The sequence below is a fragment of the Theropithecus gelada genome, chromosome 10 (genome assembly GCF_003255815.1).
Source record: "Theropithecus gelada isolate Dixy chromosome 10, Tgel_1.0, whole genome shotgun sequence".
Taxonomy (NCBI): domain Eukaryota; kingdom Metazoa; phylum Chordata; class Mammalia; order Primates; family Cercopithecidae; genus Theropithecus; species Theropithecus gelada.
This window is the reverse complement of record NC_037678.1, coordinates 59013647-59036418: the sequence shown is the minus strand read 5'-3', so window position 1 is coordinate 59036418 and position 22772 is coordinate 59013647. Positions and strand designations below refer to the sequence as shown.

General features: G+C 46.8%; 1 protein-coding gene and 1 pseudogene across 7 annotated transcripts in view; both read left to right on the top strand.

Moving 5' to 3' along the window:
- IFT52 (intraflagellar transport 52) overlaps positions 1-9735 on the top strand; it is a 58276-nt gene extending 48541 nt beyond the window's left edge. For 6 of the 7 annotated variants that reach the window (XM_025400282.1, XM_025400287.1, XM_025400285.1 and 3 more), the window contains 2 exons: positions 5034-5179; positions 9449-9735. In XM_025400282.1, the coding sequence (XP_025256067.1) occupies positions 5034-5179; positions 9449-9496 (194 nt within the window). In that variant the 3' untranslated portion in view covers positions 9497-9735. The remainder of the gene's footprint in view (positions 1-5033; positions 5180-9448) is intronic. The other variant, XM_025400283.1, reaches the window with a different exon arrangement.
- Positions 9736-11761: 2026 nt separating this feature from the next.
- On the top strand, positions 11762-12208 carry LOC112633583 (annotated as a pseudogene).
- Positions 12209-22772: the final 10564 nt, after the last annotated feature.

Sequence of the window (22772 nt, the reverse complement as noted above, 5' to 3'; positions counted from 1 at the left end):
GGTCTCAGCTTTGATCCCTGTGAGTCCTTAGTTCTGACCTATTGAGAGACCATAGAATTAATCTTGACCCTGGCTGCCACTTAGCAAATCTCAGTCGGTGGTCATAGGAGCAGCTAAATAAGGAAATTGAGTCAGGGCCCAAAGAATCATAGAGACTTCAAACTGGACAGGATCTGAGAGAGAGCCAAAGGTGCCCACCTTGACATGTGGATGAAGAAATAAGGCCCCAGGCCACACAGCTCCACGATGAGTGGTCCTCCTGACTTTTGGTCTGGGGCTGCTCCCGACATGAATTGCCTCCAACACAGCAAATGGCTCTGCATATATATGCTCAGAGGCATAAAATTAACCATCCACTTTGAGGCAGTGGCCCGACTCCTGGAAGTCTAATCTAAGGAGATTATATATATATTTTTTGAGACAAAGTTTCACTCTTGTCGCCCAGCCTTGGGTGCAATGGTGCAATCTCGGCTCACTGTAACCTCCGCCTCCTGGGTTCAAGCGATTCTCCTGTCTCAGCCTCCCAAGTAGCTGGGATTATAGGCACCCACCACTACACATGGCTAATTTTTGTGTTTTTAGTAGAGATGGGGTTTCACCATGTTGGCCACGCTGGTCTAAAACTCCAGACCTCAGGTGATCCACCGGCCTCAGCCTCACAAAGTGCTGGGATTACAGGCATGAGCCACTGCGTCCAGCCAACTTCTACACTATTTATTTTAAAAATATGATAAACTCAAGAGGCTGAGGTAGGAGGATCGCTTGGACGTAGGAATTTAAGACCAGCCTGGGCAACACAGCAAGACCCTGTCTCTAAAAATATATTTTAAAAAATAACAACTTTTAAAAATAGAAAAAACTATAAATTTGGGAATAACTTTAATGTCCATTAGCAGAGGAATGGTCGTAAACTGCATCACAATCATTTGGTAGGAGAATATGTAGTCATTATAAAAGAGGTTCACAAAGGCTAGGGAATGACTCATATGACACAGACAAAATTTAAGAGAGAAGCCTGAATGAAGGAAGCAAGATACAAAACTGCATGTACAAGAAGATACCGGCTATGTCAGCAACATCTGTTTGTGCCCAAAGCCCAGAAAGAAGTAAGCAAAATGGAAATAGTTCAGTGTAAACAAAGACCTTTACTGCATCTCTATTCTGTGCCAGGCATTGCTGTAGGTCCTGGACAATCAAAAATGAGCAGGACATAGTGATTAGTCCAGGAGGAATCACAGAACAGTGAAGAAGCAGAAGCTTTGACTTTGCATTTCTGTTTCTAGCAGCTGTCCTATGGAAATCCTTGTGGAAATGCAAAACAAAATATATATAGCTATATAGATATTAACTATAGCATTCAAAAAATTGGAAACAGTCTAATGGTCCATACATTAGTAGGGGGATTGGTTTAAAAGTGTATGAAATAAGCCTGGGTCACATAGATCGCATCTCTACCAGAAAAAAAAATTGCCTGGGCAAAGTGGATCATGCCTGTAATTGCAGCACTTTGAAAAGCCAAGGCAGGAGGATCAGTTGAGGCCAGGATTTCAAGACCAGCTTGGACAACATAATGAGACTTTGTCTCAAAAAACAAACAAAAAAAAGGGCTGGGTGCGGTGGTTCATGCCTGTAATCCCAGCACTTTGGGAGGCCAAGGTGGGTGGATCACCTGAGGTTGGGAGTTCAAGACCAGCCTGACCAACATGGAAAAACCCCATCTCTACTAAAAATACAGAATTAGCTGGGCGTGGTGGCGTATGCCTGTAATCCCAGCTACTTGGGAAGCTGAGGCAGGAGAATCTCTTGAACCCAGGAGGTGGAAGTTGTAGTGAGCCGAGATTATGCTATTGCACTCCAGCCTGGGCAACAAGAGCGAAACTCCATATTAAAAAAAAAAAAAAATTTAAGTAGCCAGGTGTGGTGGCACACTTCTATAGTCCTAGCTACTTGGAAGTCTGAGGTGGGAGGATCACTTGGACCCAAGCTTTGGAGGCTGCAGTGAGCTATGATACACTGTTGCACTCCAGCCTGGGTGACAGAGGGACCCTGTTTCTGAAAAATAAATAAATAGAAACAAAATAGAATATTACATATCTGTTAAAAGAAAAATGTAACCTGGGCACAATGGCTCACACCTGTAATCCCAGCACTTTAGAAGGCTGAGGCAAGAGGATCACTTGAGACTGGCCTGGGCAACACAGTGAGTCCTCTTCTCTGTAGAAAAATAAAATTAGCCAGGCATGGTGGCTCACTCATGTAGTACCAGCTACTCAGGAGGCCCAGGTGGGAGGATTGCTTGAACCTAGGAAGTCAAGGCTGCAGTGAGCTAAGATTGTGCCACTGCATTCCAACCTGGTTGACAGAGCAAGACCCTGTCTCAAAAAATAAAAGAAAAGGCCAGGTGCAGTGGCTTACCCCTATAATCCTAGCACTTTGGGAGGCCAAGGCGGGTGGATCACAAAGTCAGGAGTTCAAGACCAGCCTGGTCAAGATGGTGAAACCTTGTCTGTACTAAAAATAAAAATAAAAAAATTAGCTGGGCGTGATGGCGAGTGCCTGTAAACCAAGCTACTTGGGAGGCTGAGGCAGGAGAAGCGCTTGAACCCGGGAGGCAGAGGTTGCAGTAAGCCAAGATCATGCCACTGCACTCCAGCCTGGGTGACAGAGTGGGACTCTGTCTCAAAAAAAAAAAAAAAAAAAAAGAAAAGAAAAGAAAAAAAATGTAGGGCATAAACTTTGACATGGAATGTCCATAATACATCATTAAATGTGATCCCATTTTTGTGAAAACTTATATTTACACACAGAAGCAGACATAACAATAATAATTCTGGGTAGTTGGTGGCAATAGAACTAGGATGAAAGATTGTTACAGCTGTGGGTTTGAATGTCTTAGTAAAAAACATATGTTTCTATCATAACTTAAAATGCAAATCAGAGGGAGAATAAAGAAATTACAGCCGGGCGCAGTGGCTCACGCCTGTAAGCCCAGCACTTTGGGAGGCCAAAGCAGGCGGATTACTGGAGCTCACAAGTTCGAGACCAGCTTGGGCGACATGGTGAAACCCCGTCTCAAATACAAAAAATCAGCCAGGCGTGGTGGGGCACACCTGTAGTCCAAGCTACTTGGGAGGCTGAGGTGAGAGGATCGTTTGAACCCAGGAGGCAGAAGTTGCAGTGAGCTGAAATCATGCCACTGCACTCCAGCCTGGGTGATAGAACCAAACCTTGTCTCAAAAAAAAAAAAGAAAAAGAAAGAAAGAAATTACAGTATAATAGGCCGGGCATGGTGGCTCACTCCTGTAATCCCAGCACATTGGGAGGCCAAGGCAGGTGGATCACAAGGTCAAGAGATCGAGACCATCTTGGCCAACATGTTGAAACCCCGTCTCTACTGAAAATACAAAATTTAGCCAGGCATGGGGGAACATGACTGTAGACCCAGCTACTCGGGAGCTTGAGGCAGGAGAATTGCTTGAACTTGGGAGGCAGAGGTTGCAGTGAGCTGAGATCGCACCACTGCACCCCAGCCTGGCAACAGAGTGAGACTCTATCTCAAAAAGAAAAAAAAAAAAGAAGGAAATTACAGTATAATGTGAGAAGGGCAGTAATGGCTGTCCATCCTACACATAGGGCTCCAGAGGATGGCTTCACAGAGCTATGTTGTTGGTGGAATTATGGGTGATTTTTTTCTTCTTTAATTTTCTTTCTATAATATTGTTTGTTTTTTGGGGTTTTGTTTTGAGACCGAGTTTTGCTCTTGTTGCCCAGGCTGGAGTGCAGTGGCGCGATCTCGACTCACCACAACCTCAGCTCACCGCAACCTCTGCCTCCCAGGTTCAAGCGATTCTCCTGCCTCAGCCTTCCTGAGTAGCTGGGATTACAGGCATGCACCACCACACCCGGCTAATTTTGTATTTTTAGTAGAGACAGAGTTTCTCCATGGTGGTCAGGCTGGTCTCGAACTCCCGACCTCAGATGATCCACCTGCCTTGGCCTCCCAAAGTGCTGGGATTACAGGCATGAGCCACCGCGCTCAGCCTTGTTTTGTTTTTGAGATGGAGTCTTGCTCTGTTGCCCAGGCTGGAGTGCAGTGGTGCGATCTTGGCTCACTGCAACCTCCGCCTCCCAGGGTCAAGCAATTCTCCTGCCTCAGCCTCCCGAGTAGGGATTACAGGTGCACCCCACCGTGCCCGGGTAATTTTTTTGTATTTTTAGTAGAGACAGGGTTTCACCATGCTGGCCAGGCTGATCTCAAACTCCTGACCTTGTGATCCGCCTACCTTGGCCTCCCAAAGTGCTAGGATTACAGGCGTGAACCTCCACGTCCGGCTGTTTTGTTTTGTTCTGTTTGAGATGGAGTCTTGCTCTGTTGCCCAGGCTGGAGTGCAGTGGCGCAATCTCGGTTCACTGCAACCTCTACCTCCCCGATTCAGGCTACTCTCCTGCGTCAGTCTCCCAAGTAGCTGGGATTACAGGCCTGCCTCACCACATCCGGTTAATTTTTGTATTTTTAGTAGAGATGGGGGTTTGCTGTGTTGGCCAGACTGGTCTTGAACACCTGACCTCAAGTGATCTGCCTGCTTCAGCCTTCCAAAGTGCTGGGATTACAGGCGTGAGCCACCACGCCCGACCAATACAATATTGTTTTAGTAAATGCTATTTTTAATTACCCATATGCTTTTCTCATAGTGATCTTTGTTGCATTCAGGGAATGATAATTTGATTTCCTACTCTTGCACCTGTTCTTTCTAATGTAGGAATACTAGATCTGAGGAATAGGGAAGCCAGTACCAGTCCAGTTTTATTCTGATTAGGAGTGTCACACTTCTGTCCTAATTTATAAAAGCAGCACATTAGAGAGCGCTAGAGTTTTTCAGTGTTGAAATCCTGCAGTCACATTACTTTAGGAAGAGGTGAGTGATCTTAGGAAATATGGAAACACAATAGGGCATACCTGAAACACACTAAATCTGTACTTTGGGAAGGGCAGAAGTTAAGAATTAATCTAACTACTACTACAACTGTCTTAGGTACTGAAGAAGACCTGGAATTCTATGTCAGGAAGTGTGGTGACATTCTTGGAGTAACCAGTAAACTACCAAAGGACCAACAGGATGCCAAACATATCCTTGAGCACGTCTTCTTCCAAGTGGTGGAGTTCAAGAAATTGAACCAGGTACAGAGCCTACAAGGCATAGTGTAGTGGGAGCCCCTCCAATACTGGTATCATCCATGAACTGTGCTTGTCATGTTTTATGATGTTGATTTAGCCTGCAAGTATTTATTGAGCATCTACTACGTGAACAAAACAGACAATAATCCCTATACTTATGGAACCTATGTACTAGCTGGAAGATACAGACAATAAGCAATAAACATAAGTGAGTCACATAGGATGCTAGAAAATGGTAAGTGCTTTGGTTTAGAAGTAGAGGCCAGGCACAGTGGCTCACACCTGTAATCCCAACACTTTGGGAGGCCGAGGTGGGCGGATCACCTGAGGTCAGGAGTTTGAGACCAGCCTGGCCAACATAGTGAAACCCCCTCTCCACTAAAAATACAAAAATTAGCTGGGTGTCATGGTGCATGCCTGTAATCCCAGCCACTCGGGAGGCTGAGGCAGGTGAATCACTTGAACCCGGAAGGTGGAGGTTGCAGTGAGCTGAGATCGCACCATTGCACTGCAGCCTGGGCAACAGAGTGAGACTCTGTCTCAGGAAAAAAAACAAAAACAAAAAAACAGGTGGGTGTGGTGGCTCACACCTGTAATCCCAGCACTTTGGGAGGCCGAGGCAGGTGGTTCACCTGAGGTCAGGAGTTCAAGACCAGCCTGGCCAACATGGTGAAACCCCATCTCTACTAAAAATATAAAAATTAGCCAGGTGTGATGGTACATGCCTGTAATCCTAGCTACTAGGGAGGCCGAAGCAGGAGAATCTCTTGAACCCAGGAGGTGGAGGTTGCAGTGAGCCAAGATGATACCACTGCATTCCAGCCTGGGCAAGAGAGTGAGACTCTGTCTCAGAAGATAATAATAATAATAGAACTGGGTAAGAGGGATCAAGTGTGCTGAGTGTGGCCATGATGACTGGTGAGTATTAAATAGGGCAATCAGGGTGGGCCTCATTGCAAAGTTGTATTGGAGCAAAGACTTGAAGGTGTTAAGGGACTTAGCCATGCAGATTTCTGGGGGAGGAGTGTCCCAGGCGGAGGGGAGAGCTGTGCAAAGTTCCTAAGGCTGGGCTGTGCCTGGTATGTTTGATGAACGGCAGTGATGCCAGTGTGACAAGAGAACAGAGGAAAGGATAGAGCAGTGAAACATGAGGTTAGAAATCATCTTTCTCAGGCCGGGCACTGTGGCTCCCACCTGTAATCCTAGCACTTTGGAAGGCCAAGGCAGGCGGATCACAAAGTCAAGAGATCGAGACCATCCTGGCCAACATGGTGAAACCCCATCTCTACTAAAAATACAAAAATTAGTTGGGCATGGTGGTGCATGCCTGTAGTCCCAGCTACTCGGGAGGCTGAGACAGGAGAATTGCTTGCACCCGGGAGGTGGAGGTTGCAGTGAGCCAAGACTGTGCCACTGCATTCCGTCCAGCCTAGTGACAGAGCAAGACTCCGTCTCAGGAAAAAAAAAAAAAGAAAGAAAGAAATGATCTTTCTCTGACCGAGGACCAATAACTTTAAAATTATCTCTGGCCTTCTTTTTTCCATTCCTTGACAGGATTTCAAAAATGGAATGCCCAGCCAGTGTTGGTAAATAGGCATTCATACCCTACTGATGGGAGAATAAGTTGGTTCCACTTGTCTGGAGATATTTTCATAATACTGTTGAAAAGCCCTAAAATGTATATACCTTTGACCTATTCTAATCTTCAGAATTTGTTTTAATAATATAATTCTGAATATGTGCAGATTTATCAACCAGGATTCTCAGTGCAGCATTATTTTATAGAAGAAAAATCTTCGTCAATAGGGAACTGGTTAAGGGTACATCCATAAGATTAAAAATGTTTTTAAACAAACACCGCATGTTCTCACTCATAGGTGGGAACTGAACAATGAGATCACTTGGACTCAGGAAGGGGAACATCACACAGCGGGGCCTATCATGGGGAGGGGGGAGGGGGGAGGGATTGCATTGGGAGTTATACCTGATGTAAATGACGAGTTGATGGGTGCAGCACAGCAACATGGCACAAGTATACATATGTAACAAACCTGCACGTTATGCACATGTACCCTACAACTTAAAGTATAATAATAATAAATAAATTTAAAAAAAAATGTTTTTAAAAATGTTTGGCTGGGCATGGTGGCTGACCCCTGTAATCCCAGCACTTTGGGAGGCCGAGGCGGGTGGATCACTAGGTCAGGAGTTCAGGATCAGCCTGACCAACATGGTGAACCCTCATCTCTACTAAAAATACAAAAATTAGCCAGGCGTGGTGGCGTTTGCCTGTAATCCCTGCTACTCAGGAGGCTGAGGCAGGAGAATTGCTAGAACCCGGGAGGGAGAGGTTGGCAGTGAGCCGAGAACATGCCATTGCACTCCAGCCTAGGAGACAGAGCAAGACTCCATCTCAAAAAAATAAAAAAATAATAAAAATAAAAATAAACATGTTTAAGGACTTGGGCCAGGCGCTGTGGCTCATGCCTGTAATCTCAACACTTTGGGAGGCCAAGGTAGGTGGATGGATCACTTGAGGTCAGGAATTCTAGACCAGCCTGGCCAACACAGTGAAACCCCATCTCTACTAAAAATAAAATATTAACTGGGTGTGGTGGCCCGTGCCTGTAGTCCTAGTTACTCAGGAGGCTGAGGCAAGAGAATCGCTTGAACCTGGGAGGCGGAGGGTGCAGTGAGCCAAGATTGCACCACTGCACTCCAACCGGGGAAACAAGAAAAACAAAAAAAAAAAAAAAAAAAAAAGTTTAAGGACTTAGGAATACATTCATGATACAGTAAATATGGGGCACGGAGAGACTAAAGAACAGTATAGAGAGAGATTCTACTTTCTTTACAGAATACACATACTCCATAGAATTATTTTGCATAATAAAAAAAGAACATAAAGATATTTATCCTTGGGGCCGGGCACGGTGGCTCACGCCTGTATTCCCAGCACTTTGGGAGGCCGAGGCGGGCAGATCACGAGGTCAGGAGATCGAGACCATCCTGGCTAACACGGCGAAACCCCGTCTCTACTAAAAATACAAAAAAGTAGCTGGGCATGGTGGCGGGTGCCTGTGTCCCAGCTACTCGGGAGGCTGAGGCAGGAGAATGGTGTGAACTCAGGAGGCGGAGCTTGCAGTGAGCTGAGATTGTGCCACTGCACTCCAGCCTGGGTGACACAGCAAGACTCCGTCTCAAAAAAAAAAAAAAAAACATTTATCCTTGGACTGGCACAGTGGCTCATGCTTGCAATCCCAGCACTTTAGGGGGCTGAGGCAGGTGAATCATTTGAGCCCAGGAGTTCTCGACCAGCCTGGGCAACAGAAACTCCATCTCTATAAAAAAATACAAAAAATTAGCCAGGTGTGGTGGTCTGCACCTGTAGTCCCAGCTACTTGGGAGGCTGAGGTGGGAAGATCACCTGAGCCTGGGAAGGTTGAGGTTGCAGTGAGCCGTGATCATGCCACTGCATTCCACCCTGGGTGATAGATTGAGACCCTGTCTTAAAAAAAAAAAAAAAAAAAAGACTGTTTAATTTTTATTTTCCTTCTTTATTATAATCTCTATAGTGACTGTCACTTTTGCAGCAAAAAAAGAGTGTTTTGTTTTTTAATGTAAGCAGGCAAAATTCAAGCTTAGGATTTTAGATGATGAGCGGGAAGACCAATTAGTTTTTGAGCCTCTCCTGGAAGGAAGCTGGCTCTGACAGATGCTCATCTGATAATGTTTCACTCTCCACCTCTAGCATGGTGCTGGAGGCTGGGGCTATAGCAGTGAACAAGATGAGTGCAGTCCTTGCTGTCCCTCTCAGAGCTCTGTGTAGTGGGAGACAGGAGTGTATGGGCAGTTACTGTGGTCTAAGTGCCATCCATGAAGGGAACCTAGACATGAGGGTTTTGATGTGGCTGCTTAGCAGTGAATGATGGGATGGGAGGTCAGGTAGGTTCCCAGCAATACTCACTCTGGTGGCGTGCTAGAACAGGCACCAAGGCCAATGTAAGAAGTCTGGTGTGGTCTTTGCACCAGTGCTTTCAACTCTGTTTGTTACTCATCATGGTGGGTGGTGGGCAGTGGTCACAAGCCCTGCCCTCGTAGGGCAAAAGGATCAAAATTTGATCCTTGGGTTGGATTCAGCCCTAAAGCCAGATATTATGTATATATCCTAATTAATGAAGATTCAGGATCTCTAAATTCCAAAGCACGGAAGAGTTTACATTTCAGGCTTTATACTGAAATACTAAAATTCTGTCTTATTCTCTCATCCAGGAACATGACATCGATACAAGTGAAACAGCATTCCAGAACAATTTCTGAAGACCATGCCTCTTGAAGCTTTTTCTGCCTCCTGATTCTCTCTTTATAAACTATTTTCAAATTGTTCCTCAACTTCTTATCAAAATTGTTTATACACTCTTTCCTCCATGAGCTATGAAAGGTATATGCATCTTCTATAATACCCAGATAGGTATAAGATTTTTCACAAAATCCTTATGTAAGATACATTCCATTTTTAAAAATTAAATGTATGGTTGCATCTGTCTTTTTATACCCTATGAAACAGTCTTTCATTGCATTTTTTTTTTTCAACCCCAGTTCTGGATTTGAGTCTTTTATCAAAGACATAAATAACTCTCAAGCTTGTTGTAAATATTGTACAGCTTTCTGGACCGGTTGAAAGGATGCAACACTGGCTGGGCACGGTGACTCACACCTGTAATCCCAGCACTTTGGGAGGCCGAGGAGGGCGGATCACTTGAGCACGGGAGTTTGAGACCAGCCTGGCCAACGTGGTGAAACCTGTCTCTACTAAAAATACAAAAATTAGCCAGGTGTGGTGGCACGAGCTTGTAGTCCCAGCTACTTGGGAGGCTGAGACAGGAGAATCACTTGAATCTGGGATGCAGAGGTTGCAGTGAGCCGAGATCGCGCCATTACACTCCAGCCTGGGTGACAGTGAGACTCTGTCTCAAAAAAGAAAAAAAAAAGGTGGGGTTGCCAGGTGCAGTGGCTTATGCCTGTAATCCCAGCACTTTCGGAGGCCGACGTGGGCGGATCACGAGGGCAGGAGATCGAGACCATCCTGGCCGACACGGTGAAACCCCATCTCTACTAAAAATACAAAAAATTAGCCGGGCTTGGTGGCGGGCACCTGTAGTCCCAGCTACTTGGGAGGCTGAGGCAGGAGAATGGCCTGAACCCGGGAGGCAGAAGTTGCAGTGAGCCAAGATCGCGCCAGTGCACTCCAGCCTGGGTGACAGAGCAAAACTCTGTCTCAAAAAAAAAAAAAAAAAATCCTGAATTTCAAATGATTTCTTCTTGGTAAAGCTCTGTTCATAGGCTTCCATTCTTTCCCATACTCAAACCCTAGTACACGGCTTATTCAGAGTTGCCAGCCAGGGCAGAGTACTGGGCAAGGGGGAGGCCACTCCAGTGGCAGAATTTGGGGGCTCTAGCTCAGAGCCGGGAGATAAGCAGCTAGAGGACAGGCCTGGGGAGTGCTGTGGCAGTGTGTTCCGAATACATCCCCAAAATGTATTCAACGATTGTCTCCCAACCCAAATACTCTCTTATCCTGTGGGCTTGGTGCTCCTCCCATTGAGAGATGGGGTCTCTGTTCCCTCCTCTGAATCTTTGAATCTGGCACCGTGGCAGAAGTGATGCTGGCGACCTCTGAGGCTAATTCATAAAAGGCTATACAACTTCTGCCTGATTCTCTTGGGACATTCACCTTTAGAGCACAAGACTCCATTTAAGAAGTCCAAGGCCATGTGGATAGGCCGTGGATAGGTGTTCTGACCAACAGCCAGAGATCTCAGTCTATATCAGCATCTTGGTATAGATCGCTTGCCAAACATGAATGATGATACCTCCAGATGACTCCTGGCCCCAGCCATCAAGCACCTCAGCCTTTTGCCATCCCAACTGAGGCCCCAGATGTCATAGAGCAGAGACAAGCCATCCATGCTGCATTCTTTCTGAATTCCTGACTCCCAGAATCTATGAATATAATAAAATGGGAGTGAAGGTGTGCCCTCACTGCCATTTTGTTATATTTGTTTTTATTTTTATTTTGATTGTTTTGTTTTGTTTTTTTGAGACAGGGTCTCATTCTGTCTCCCAGGCTGGAGTGCAGTGATGTGATCCTCAGCTTACCGCATCCTCCGCCTCCCAGGTTCAAGTGATTCTTCTGCCTCAGCCTCCCCAGTAGCTGGGATTACAGGCACATGCCACCATGCCTGGCTAATTTTTTGTATTTTTAGTAGAGACAAGGTTTCACTATGTTGACCAGGCTGGTCTCAAACTCCTGACCTCAAGTGATCTACCTGCCTTGGCCTCCCAAAGCGCTGGGATTACAGGCATGAGTCACTGCTCCCAACCTTGTTTTTGATTTTTTCGAGACAGGGTCTTGCTCTGTCTCGAAGTACATTGGTGTGATCATAGCTCACTGTAACCTCAACCTCCTGGACTCGAGCGATCCTCCTGCTTCAGCTTCCCGAGTAACTGGGACTACAGGTATATGCCACCATTCCCAGCTAATTTTAAAAAATGTATTTTGGGTCTTTCGTCTGAGCCACCAACATGCCATCCAGACTGAGGAAAACCCAGAAACTTTGGAGCCATATGAGCCACGGCCACAGCTGCATAGGCAAGCTCCAGAAGCACCCCGGAGGCCACGATAATGCTGGTGGAATGCATCACCACAGGATCAGCTTCAACAAATACCACCCAGGTTACTTTTAGAAAGTTGGTATGAGGCATTACCACTTAAAGAGGAACCAGAGTTTCTGCCCAACTTGCAGCCTTGACAAATTGTGGACTTTGGTCAGTGAACAGACACAGGTGAATGCTGCTAAAAACAAGTCTGGGGCTGCTCCCATCGTTGATGTGGTGTGATTGGACTACTACAAAGTTCTGGGAAAGGGAAAGCTCCCACAGGAGCCTGTCATCATGGAGGCCAAATTCTTCAGCAGAAGAGCTGAGGAGAAGATTAAGGGTGTTGAGGGAGCCTGTGTCCTGGTGGCTTGAGGCCACATGGAGGGAAGTTCATTAAAAGCTAACTACTTAAAAACACACACACACACAACAAATAGGCCGGGCGTGGTGGCTCACGCCTATAATCCCAGCACTTTGGGAGGCCAAGATGGGCAGATCACCTGGTTGGGAGTCTGAGACCAACCTGACCAACATGGTGAAACCCCCCATCTCTACTAAAAATACAAAAAATTAGCCAAGTGTAGTGGAGTAGTCCCAGCTACTCGGGAGACTGAGGCAGGAGAATCACTTGAACCTGGGAGGCAGAGGTTGCAGTAAGCCGAGATCTCACCATTGCACTCCAGCCTGGGCAACAAGAGTGAAAATTCTGTCCCAAAAAATAAATAAGCTTTTTAAAAATTATATATATATATATATATATATATATAAATAATTTACTTGAACTCGGTGTCTTTCTTTTTGGTGGGGGGAGCTGGGCATAGTGGCTCATGCCTGTAATCCCAGCACTTTGGGAGACCAAGGTGGGACAACTGCTTGAGCCCAGAAGTTTGAGACCAGCCTGGGCAACATAGCAAGACCCGGTCCATCTCTATTTATTTATTTTTATTTGAGATGAAATTGCAGACATCATAGTACTTTACCCCTAAAATAAATCAATACCTATGGAAATAAATATTGCCGAGGCTGGTCTTAAACTCCTAACCTCAAGCGATCTTCCCACTTTGGCCTCCCAAAGTGCTGGGATTACAGGCATGAGTCACTACACCTGGCCTTAAAATGGCAGTTGTAAGCCACTGATTTGGAGTAATTTGTTATAGAGCAATAGGTAACTAGAATAAACACCTATAATCTTACAAGGAACTTTCTGGTTCTATCTGAATCTAATCCAACTTCCACTTTCACTTTTCGAAAGGATAACTGAGGTCTAGTTGGGGAAGAGACTGGCAATCTGCCTACTAACCAGGAGTTTCTCCCACCACGCCCTCCTGACCAAGAAGGTGCCTTGGAGGAAGCAAGGCCTGTTCTACCACAGGGTCAGTAGGCTTTTCGCCTTCATCCACAGATGGCTTGTGGCAAGGATATATTTTTTTGTCCAATTTATGTGAAAACTTTGAATCTAATTGTGTGTTCTGTGAATTGGGGTAATGGTTATTGTTTATAGAGCATAAGCCAAGTTTTATATTCTACAATGCAAACAGGTACCTGTTTCTCAATAAAACTGTTTACATTCAAAAAAAAACTTTGAGGGCTGTGCATGGTTGCTCACGCCTGTAATCCCAACACTTTGGGAGGCCAAGGCGGGCAGATCACTTGAGGTCAGGAGTTCAAGACCAGCCTGGCCAACATGATGAAACTCTGTCTCTACTAAAAATACAAAAAAAAAAAAAAAAAAAAGCCGTGCGTGGTGGTGCACGCCTGTAATCCCAGCTACTCGGGCGGCTGAGGCAGGAGAATCCCTTGAACCCGAGAGGCAGAGGTTGCAGTGAGCCAAGATCGCATCACTGCACTCACGAGGCCTGGGCAACAGAGCAAGACTCCGTCTCAAAAAAAAAGAAAACCCACTTTGAAACAGAAAAGTGTAAAGAATAGTACATTAAACACCAGTGTGCCCATCAAACTTAAAAAAAATTGTTAACATAGTGCCATATATGCTTTCCATATGTATAATCATTTTACATTTCTTTTTGTTTTTTTTTTTTTTTACATGTAGACCTTTTTGTTTTTTTTTCTTTACATGTAGACCTTAAAATCCCAGTGTATGCGCCAGGCACAGTGGCTTATGCCTGTAATCCCAGCACTGGGAGGCCAAGGCGGGCAGATCACTTGAGGTCAGGAGTTCAAGATCAGCCTGGCCAACATGGCAAAACCCTGTCTCTACTAAAAATGCAAAAAGTAGCCGGGCATGGTGGCGGGCGCCTGTAGTCCCAGCTACTCGGGAGGCTGAGGCAGGAGAATCGCTTGAACCCGGGAGGCAAAGGTTGCGGTGAGCCGAGGTTGTGCCACTGCCCTCCAGCCTAAGCCGACAGAGCAAGACTCTGTCTCGGAAAAAAAAAAAAAAAATCCTAATTTTTTTTTTATTTTTTTTTTTTTTTTTTTTTTTTTTTGACAGAGTCTTGCTCTGTCACCCAGGCTGGAGTGCAGTGGCACAATGTTGGCTCGCTGCAACCTCCGCCTCTTGGGTTCAAGCGATTTTCCTCCTGAGTAACTGGGATTACAGCGTGAGCCACTGCCCCCGGCCTGTATAATCTTTTTTTTTTTTTTTTTTTTGAGACAGAGTCTTGCTCTGTGGCCCAGGCTGGAGTGCAGTGGCGCCATCTCGGCTCACTGCAAGCTCTGCCTCCTGGGTTCAGGCCATTCTCCTGCCTCAGCCTCCTGAGTAGCTGGGATTACAGGCACACACTACCATGCCCAGGTAATTTTTTGTATATTTAGTAGAGACGGGGTTTCACTATGTTGGCCAGGCTGATCTCGAACTCCTGACCTCCTGATCCGCCCGCCTCACCCTCTCAAAGTGCTGGGATTACAGGCGTGAGCCACCTCATCTGGCCTTGTATAATCTTTTTTACCAAACATTTGAAATGAAATTGCAGACATAATAGTATTTTACCCTTAAATACCTCATTGTATAACAATAATGCCATTATCATTTCTATTACCTAACTTTTTTTTTTTTTTTTTTTTTTTTTTTTTGAGACAGAATCTCGCTCTGTCACCCAGGCTGGAGTGCAGTGGCGCGATCTCCACTCACTGCAAGCTCCGCCTCCCAGGTTCATGGCATTCTCCTGCCTCAGCCTCCAGTGTAGCTGGGACTACAGGCGCCTGCCACCGCACCCAGCTAATTTTTGTATATTTAGTAGAGACGGGGTTTCACCGTGTTAGCCAGGATGGTCTTGATCTCCTGACCTCGTGATCTACCCGCCTTGGCCTCCCAAAGTGCTGGGATTACAGGCATGAGCCACTGTGCCGGGCCTATTACCTAATGTTTAATGCATATTCAGACTATCCCCTAATTGCCCCCAAAATGTGTTTTATACATGTTTTTTCAAGCGAGGATTTAGTCAGGGTTCACACATTGTATTTGACTGTCTCTTTAAATCCAGAACAGTCTCCCTATCTCTTTTCTTTTTTAAATGATTTTTTTTTTCACAGACAGGGTCTTGCTCTGTTACCCAGGATGGAATTCAGTGGCACAATCATAGCTCACTGCAGCCTCGACTTTCTGGACTTAAACGATCCTCCCACCTCAGCCTCCACAGTAGCTGGGACTACAGGTGTGCGCCACCATGTCCAGCAAATTCTTTAATTTTTTTTTTTTTTTTTTTTTTTGAGACGGAGTCTCACTGTCTCCCAGGCTGGAGTGCAGTGGCGCGATCTCGGCTCACTGCAAGCTCCGCCCCCCGGGTTCACGCCATTCTCCCGCCTCAGCCTCCCAAGTAGCTGGGACTACAGGCGCCCGCTACCGCGCCCGGCTAGTTTTTGTATTTTTAGTAGAGACGGGGTTTCACCATGTTAGCCAGGATAGTCTCGATCTCCTGACCTTGTGATCCACCCGCCTCAGCCTCCCAAAGTGCTGGGATTGCAGGCTTGAGCCACCGCGCCTGGCCAATTCTTTAATTTTTTGTAGAGACAGGGTCTCACTGTGTTGCCCAGGCTGGTCTGGAACTCCTGGGCTCAAGTGATCCTCCCACCTTGGCCTCCCCAAGTATTTGGTTTACAGGCATGAGCTACTGCTCCTGACCAGATACTGATGTTTTGAAAAGACCAAATTAGGTGTCTTGCAGAATATCTCACATTCTGGATTTATCTCATTGCTTCATCATAGTGCCTATTAACTTGTTCCTTTATCTCCTTTATTTCCTGTAAACTGAAGTTAGGTCTGAAGGCTTGACTGTGAATTAAACATTTTTGGCAAGAATATTTCATAGGTGGTGATGTCAGATTAGTTTTTATTAGTAAAATTAAGCTTAATCAACTCGCTAAAGTGGTGAGCGGGGGTGTTTTTAAATTCAAACATGAGCCACAAAAATGCCCCTTTATCCCAGCTGCTATTCACTATGTGCACAAACTTCCTGGTACATAAGATCGTGAAAATGAAAAATAGCCGACTTGAACAAGTGTTCCAACTTCACTCTTAAAAATAAAAAAGCAACGACAATCAAAAACAAAAAACAAAAAAAGAAAACATATATACCAGTCCTGGCAGATAACGGTGTAAAAATAACTGGAGATCGCACCACTGCACTCCAGCCTGGGCAACAAACAGAGCGAGACTCCCGTCTCAAAAACAAAAAACAAAACCCTCTGATCCGAGTTTTCGGGGAGACTAATTTGAGTAATAATATAACTCCGGTCTTCCGCACAGCCCGTTCCGCGCGTGAATTACTATTTCTCTACTGCAATTGCCCTGTCTTGATAAATCGGTAGTGTTCAGGCAGAGGGCAAGATGAAACCACTTGGGCAACCTTACAGGGCTGCCCTTCCGCAGCTCACAATCTAATTGCTGAGAGAAATTAACCTAGTAAGAGCTGCAAACTGGACACCGAGCATGCAGTGTGAGGAGCTGGTCCAGAGCCTCTGAGCCACACTGGGAAGTCAGGGACGGTTCAGGGCCGGGGGCGACACAATGTCCGAGGCCTGCGACTTCCCGCCCTTGCTCCCTCTCATCCCTGCGACTTTCTTTCATCCGTCCTCCACACGTAAGAGACGACGCCTCCGAGAAGAAGGCTCTGGGACGCCGGACTGGCTAGAGCTCCAGAGCCCCAGTAGCCCGGCTCAAGGTCCTCGGCGCATAGGCGCCCCACGGTGACGTCAGGGACGCGACTCCCGCGATGCCCCGCGCGCCGTCTGATCCCAGGCGCGGGCTCAGACCGGGATCTCGGAGTTCCCCTGCGCCTTCCTGACGGTGCGTTCTGGCGGCCTCGGGCGCGGGCGCTGCGATCGGACAGCCTGGAGCCTTTGGCCTCGATTTACATGGGAGGCCCCTCGAAACAGGGCACGTCACTTGCCCCCGGTCACCTGCGGACGGGGAGACTCTCGGGTTGACTCCAAGGCCTGACATTCCCTTCCGGTTTTCACCAAGGAGGATGAGGATGTTGTCAGGAGCTGCGGCAAGGCTGGAGGAGCTTGCGATTGGGTCCACCCGCCTCTGGACAGGCCTTAGCATTCACCCGCAGTTTCTCCCTGACTTTGAACCCAAACTCCCTACCCCTGCAAGTCCTTTCCTGTTTGATTGCTGAACTGCAAGTGACGGAAGAATTAAGTGTTGGCGAAAGCTGATGCTTCAGGGGGTGCAGGGTAGAGGTCAGGGGTGGGGGCCTCGCCTTGTCCTTGTGGTGTGTATAATGTAGCCCAGGGTCCTGGCACTGAGTCTCATCAGGAATGCAAGGGATTTGGATTAGATGGTTTCTTAGAGAGTAAATTATCCCTCTATGCAACTGCATACCTAAGGAAACCGCTGGGGCTGGCATGAGCCTGGAAAAACCCAGGAAGGGTTAATAGCCCTGTCCTTTAGTCAATGGCCCCACACTTCTTCCAGTGACTCAGAAGGGGCCCCTGGAGTCATGCAAATGGAACATACCCATCATGCACCAAAACGTCCTTGTGTCTCCTTGTATCCTCTCCACAACCATTGTTACTTTAGATTGGTTTCTGTCACTTTAGATTTGTGTGTAATTTATAGAGTTTGTTTTTTTTGGTTTGTTTTTTTTTTTTTTTTTGAGGCATAGTCTCACTCTGTCACCCAGGCTGGAGTGCAATGGTGTGATCTGGACTCACTGCAACCCTGCCTCCCAGATTCAAGTGATTCTCCTACCTCAGTCTCCCAGGTAGCTGGGATTACAGGTGCGAGCCACCGCGCCCGGCCTAGAGTTTTATATAAATAGTCTTATAGGCCGGGCATGGTGGCTCACACCTGTAATCCCATCACCTTGGTAGGCCTAGGTGGGTGGATCACTTGATGTCAGGAGTTCGAGACCAGCCTGACATGGCGAAACCCCGTCTCTACTAAAAACACATAAATTAGCCGGGTGCGGTGGCTCTTGCCTGTAATCCCAGCTACCTGGGAGGCTGAGGCAGGAGAATCACTTGAACCTAGGAGGTGGAGGTTGCAGTGGGCCGAGATCATACCACTGCACTCCAGCAGGGGTGACAGAGAGAAACTCGGTCTCAAAAAAAAAAAAAAAAAAATTAGCCTGACATGGTGGTGTGTACCTGTAGTTCCAGCTACTCAGGAGGCTGAGGTAGGAGGATGGCTTGAGCCTGGGAGACAGAGGCTGCAGTGAGCCGAGATGGCTCCACTGCCCTCCAGCCTGGACTATAGAGCCAGACTTTGTCTCTAAAAAATTTAAAATTAAAAAAAAGATTGCCGGGCGCAGTGGCTCACACCTGTAATCCCAGCACTTTGGGAGGCCGAGGCGGGTGGATCACCTGAGGTCGGGAGTTCAAGACCAGCCTGACCAACATGGAGAAACCCCGTCTCTACTAAAAATACAAAATTAGCTGGGCCTGGTGGCACATGCCTATAATCCCAGCTACTAGGGAGGCTGAGGCAGGAGAATTGCTTGAACCTGGGAGGCGGAGGTTGCGGTGAGCCGAGATTGTGCCATTGTACTCCAGCCTGGGCAACAAGAGTGAAACTCCGCCTCAAAAAAAAAAAAAAAAAAAATCATACAGTATGTTCTCTTTTGCTTCTTTTAGCACAGTTTGTAACATTTATATTTTATCAATAATTTATTCCTTTTGTTGAGTAAAATTCCACTGTATGGATAGATTTGTTTTTTATCTATAATTTGTTTATCCAGTCACCTCTTGACATTTAGGTTGTTTCCAGTTTGGGATTGTAACAAACAAAGCCATCTAAAAGCTTTGTGTGGAGATATGTATTCATTTTTCTTGGAGTGGCTAGGTGATATGATAGGTGTATATTTAAGGTTTTTTTTTTTTTTTTTGAGACAGTTTCCCTTTGTTATCCAGGCTGGGGTGCAGTGGTGTGATCTCGGCTCACTACAACCTCCACCTCTCGAGTTCAAGTGATTCTCCTGCCTCAGCCTCTTGAGTAGCTGGGATTACAGGTGCGCATCACCGTGCCCAGCTAACTTTTTTGTATTTTTAGTAGAGACGGGGTTCCACTGTTGGTCAGGCTGGTCTCAAACTCCTGACCTCGTGATCTGCCCGCCTCAGCCTCCCAAAGTGCTGGGATTACAGGCGTGAGCCACCGCGCCTGACCCTATTTAAGTTTTTAAGAAACAGTTTTCAGGCTGGGCATGGTGGTTCACGCCTGTAATCCCAGCCTTTGGGAGGTTGAGGCAGGCAGATCACGAGGTCAGGAGACCAGCCAGTTCGAGACCACCCTGGCCAACATGATGAAACCCCGTCTCTACTAAAAATACAAAATTAGTCAGGTATGGTGGCATGTGCCTGTAGTCCCAGCTACTTGGGAGGCCGAGGCAGAAGAATTGCTTGAACCTGGGAGGCAGAGGTTGCTGTGAGCCGAGATCGTGCCACTGCACTCCAGCCTGGGTGACACAGCGAGACTCCATCTCAAAAAAAAAAAAAAAAAGAAAAAGAATTTTCAAAGTGGTTGTACATTCCCACCAGCAGTATTTGAGAATTCTTTTTTTTTTTTTTGAGAGGGAGTCTCACGCTGTCGCCCAGGCTGGAGTGCAGTGGCCGGATCTCAGCTCACTGCAAGCTCCGCCTCCCGGGTTTGCGCCATTCTCCCGCCTCAGCCTCCCGAGTAGCTGGGACTACAGGCGCCCGCCACCTCGCCCGGCTAGTTTTTTGTATTTTTTAGTAGAGCCGGGGTTTCGCTGTGTTAGCCAGGATGGTCTCGATCTCCTGACCTCGTGATCCGCCCGTCTCGGCCTCCCAAAGTGCTGGGATTACAGGCTTGAGCCACCGCGCCCGGCCTAGTATTTGAGAATTCTAATTGCTCCCCATCTTCATCAACATTTGGTATAATTAGTCTTTTTAAATTTTAGCCATTCTAATAGGCACGCAAATCTCGTTGTGGTTTTAATTTACATTCCCCTAATTACATGGTATTGAGCATCTTTTCATGTGCTTTTGCCACTGGATGTAGGATTTGCAGGTGGATCAGATACGTGATGTGAGAGAAGAGTCAAGAATAATTTTGAGGCCGGGCGCGGTGGCTCAAGCCTGTAATCCCAGCACTTTGGGAGGCCGAGACGGGCGGATCACGAGGTCAGGAGATCGAGACCATCCTGGCTAACGCGGTGAAACCCCGTCTCTACTAAAAAATACAAAAAACTAGCCGGGCGCGGTGGCGGGCGCCTGTAGTCCCAGCTACTCGGGAGGCTGAGGCAGGAGAATGGCGTAAACCCGGGAGGCGGAGCTTGCAGTGAGCTGAGATCCAGCCACTGCACTCCAGCCTGGGCGACAGAGCGAGACTCCGTCTCAAAAAAAAAAAAAAAAAAAAGAATAATTTTGAACCCTTGCCAGTCCCTGAGTACTTCCTAATCCCCCCTCCTCCTTGCCATGCGCTGGCTATTTCCTGTGCCATTCCCTGCATTGCAAATTCCTAAATCATCCAGCTCTAAAGAGCCTTCAGTGATCCTGTTGGGTGGGCACTCACAGTCCTGGCAATTGATCTTCACCTGTACAGAGCTAATTTTCCAGTCATTATCTTCTGTACCAGTTGGTGAGCTTCCTGAGAATATGGATGGTTGGATTTTCTCATTATGACTAACCTCTCGTTGTAGCCCAGACTCAGACTTTCAGTATACATCACAAATGGTACTCTCCAATCTAATACCAAGTTGTGGATGTTTTGCTTCAAGCTACCAGCCCTTAGCTGTGTGATCAGTGCAATTTACTTAATATCTCTGTGTCTGAATTTGTTTGTTAAGATGTTAGCTGCCGCACAGAGTAATAAACATTAAATGCAAAATAAGCCAGCACAGTGGCTCACGCCTGAAACTCCAGCAAGTAGGGAAACTGAAATGGGAGGATTGAACCCAGGAGTTTGAGCTTGTTTGAGCCCAGGAGTTCGAGGCTACAGTGAGCTATGATGGCACCATTGCACTGCAGCTCCCCAGATTGGAGTGCGGTGGTGCCATCATAGCTCACTACAGCCTCGAACCAGAGTGAGACCTCATCTCTAAAACAAAAAAGGCAAAATGAATGTAAAACTCTTAATATGGGGCCAGGCACATAGTGTCTTCCCTAGGAAAATCATCCTGTTATTCTTATCTTTTTCTTTTTTTTTTTCCGAAACAGGGTCTCACTCTATCACCTAGCTCGGAGTGCAGTGGCGAGATCTGGGCTCACTGCAACCCCTGCCTCCCAGGTTCGAGCAATTCTTGTGCCTTAGCCTCCCGAGTAGCTGGAACTACAGACGAGCAGCACCACACCTAGCTAATTTTTGTATTTTCAGTAGAAATGGGGTTTCACCATGGTGGCCAAGCTGATCTCGAACTCCTAGCCTGAAGTAATCAGCCCACCTTGGCCTTCCAAAGTGCTGGGATTACATGTGTGAGCCACCTTGCCCAGCCAAGCTGTTATTATTTTCTGATCTGAATACTTTGATAGTCCATTTCTGGAACTCAAAGATAGGTGCTTTGCAAATGGTTATTAATGTAATCACAATCTTTTGAGTAGTAAAAGCAGACATTGGGGGCCGGGCACAGTGGCTCACGCCTGTAATCCCAGCACTTTGGGAGGCTGAGGTGGGTGGATCACCTGAGGTTAGGAGTTCTAGACAAGCCTGACCAACATGGCGAAAACCCATCTCTACTAAAAATACAAAATTAGCCTGTAATCCCAGCTACTTGGGAGGCTGAGGCAGGAGAATTGCTTGAACCCAGGAGACGGAGGTCACAAGCCATTGCACTCCAGCCTGGGCAATACAGAGCGAAACTCTATCTAAAAAAAAAAAAAAAGCAGGCATTGAATTAGTTTGATTCCTTTTTTTTTTTTTTTTTTTTTTTTTGAGACGGAGTCTCACTGTGTCTCCCAGGCTGGAGTACAGTGGCGCGATCTCGGCTCACTGCAAGCTCCGCCCCCCTGGTTCACGCCATTCTCCCGCCTCAGCCTCCCAAGTAGCTGGGACTACAGGCGCCCGCTACCGCGCCCGGCTAGTTTTTTGTATTTTTAGTAGAGACGGGGTTTCACCATGTTAGCCAGGATAGTCTCGATCTCCTGACCTTGTGATCCACCCGCCTCGGCCTCCCAAAGTGCTGGGATTACAGGCTTGAGCCACCGCGCCCGGCCTAGTTTGATTCCTTGAATCAAGTAATTGAATTGCTTTCCCTCCTCCTTCCATTGAGATCCACACTGTTATAGAAAGTATCCCTTTCGGCCGGGCGCGATCGAAAAAAAAAAAGAAAGTGTCCCTTTCCAGGCCGAGTCCTTGGCCTCGTATGCCTATATGGCCACTTGTTTGCTGTTGTATCTCTGTTCTCTATACTGATGCCCTGGAGGTGGGACAGAAGTGTCTGAAAAACATCCCTTTGTTTCAAAATCTCTCTCTCTCATTTTTAGTAGAGACGAGGTCTAGCTGTGTTATCCAGGCTGGTCCTGAACTCCTAGCCTCAAACGATCCTTTCACCTTGGCCTCCCAAAGTGTTGGGATTACAGG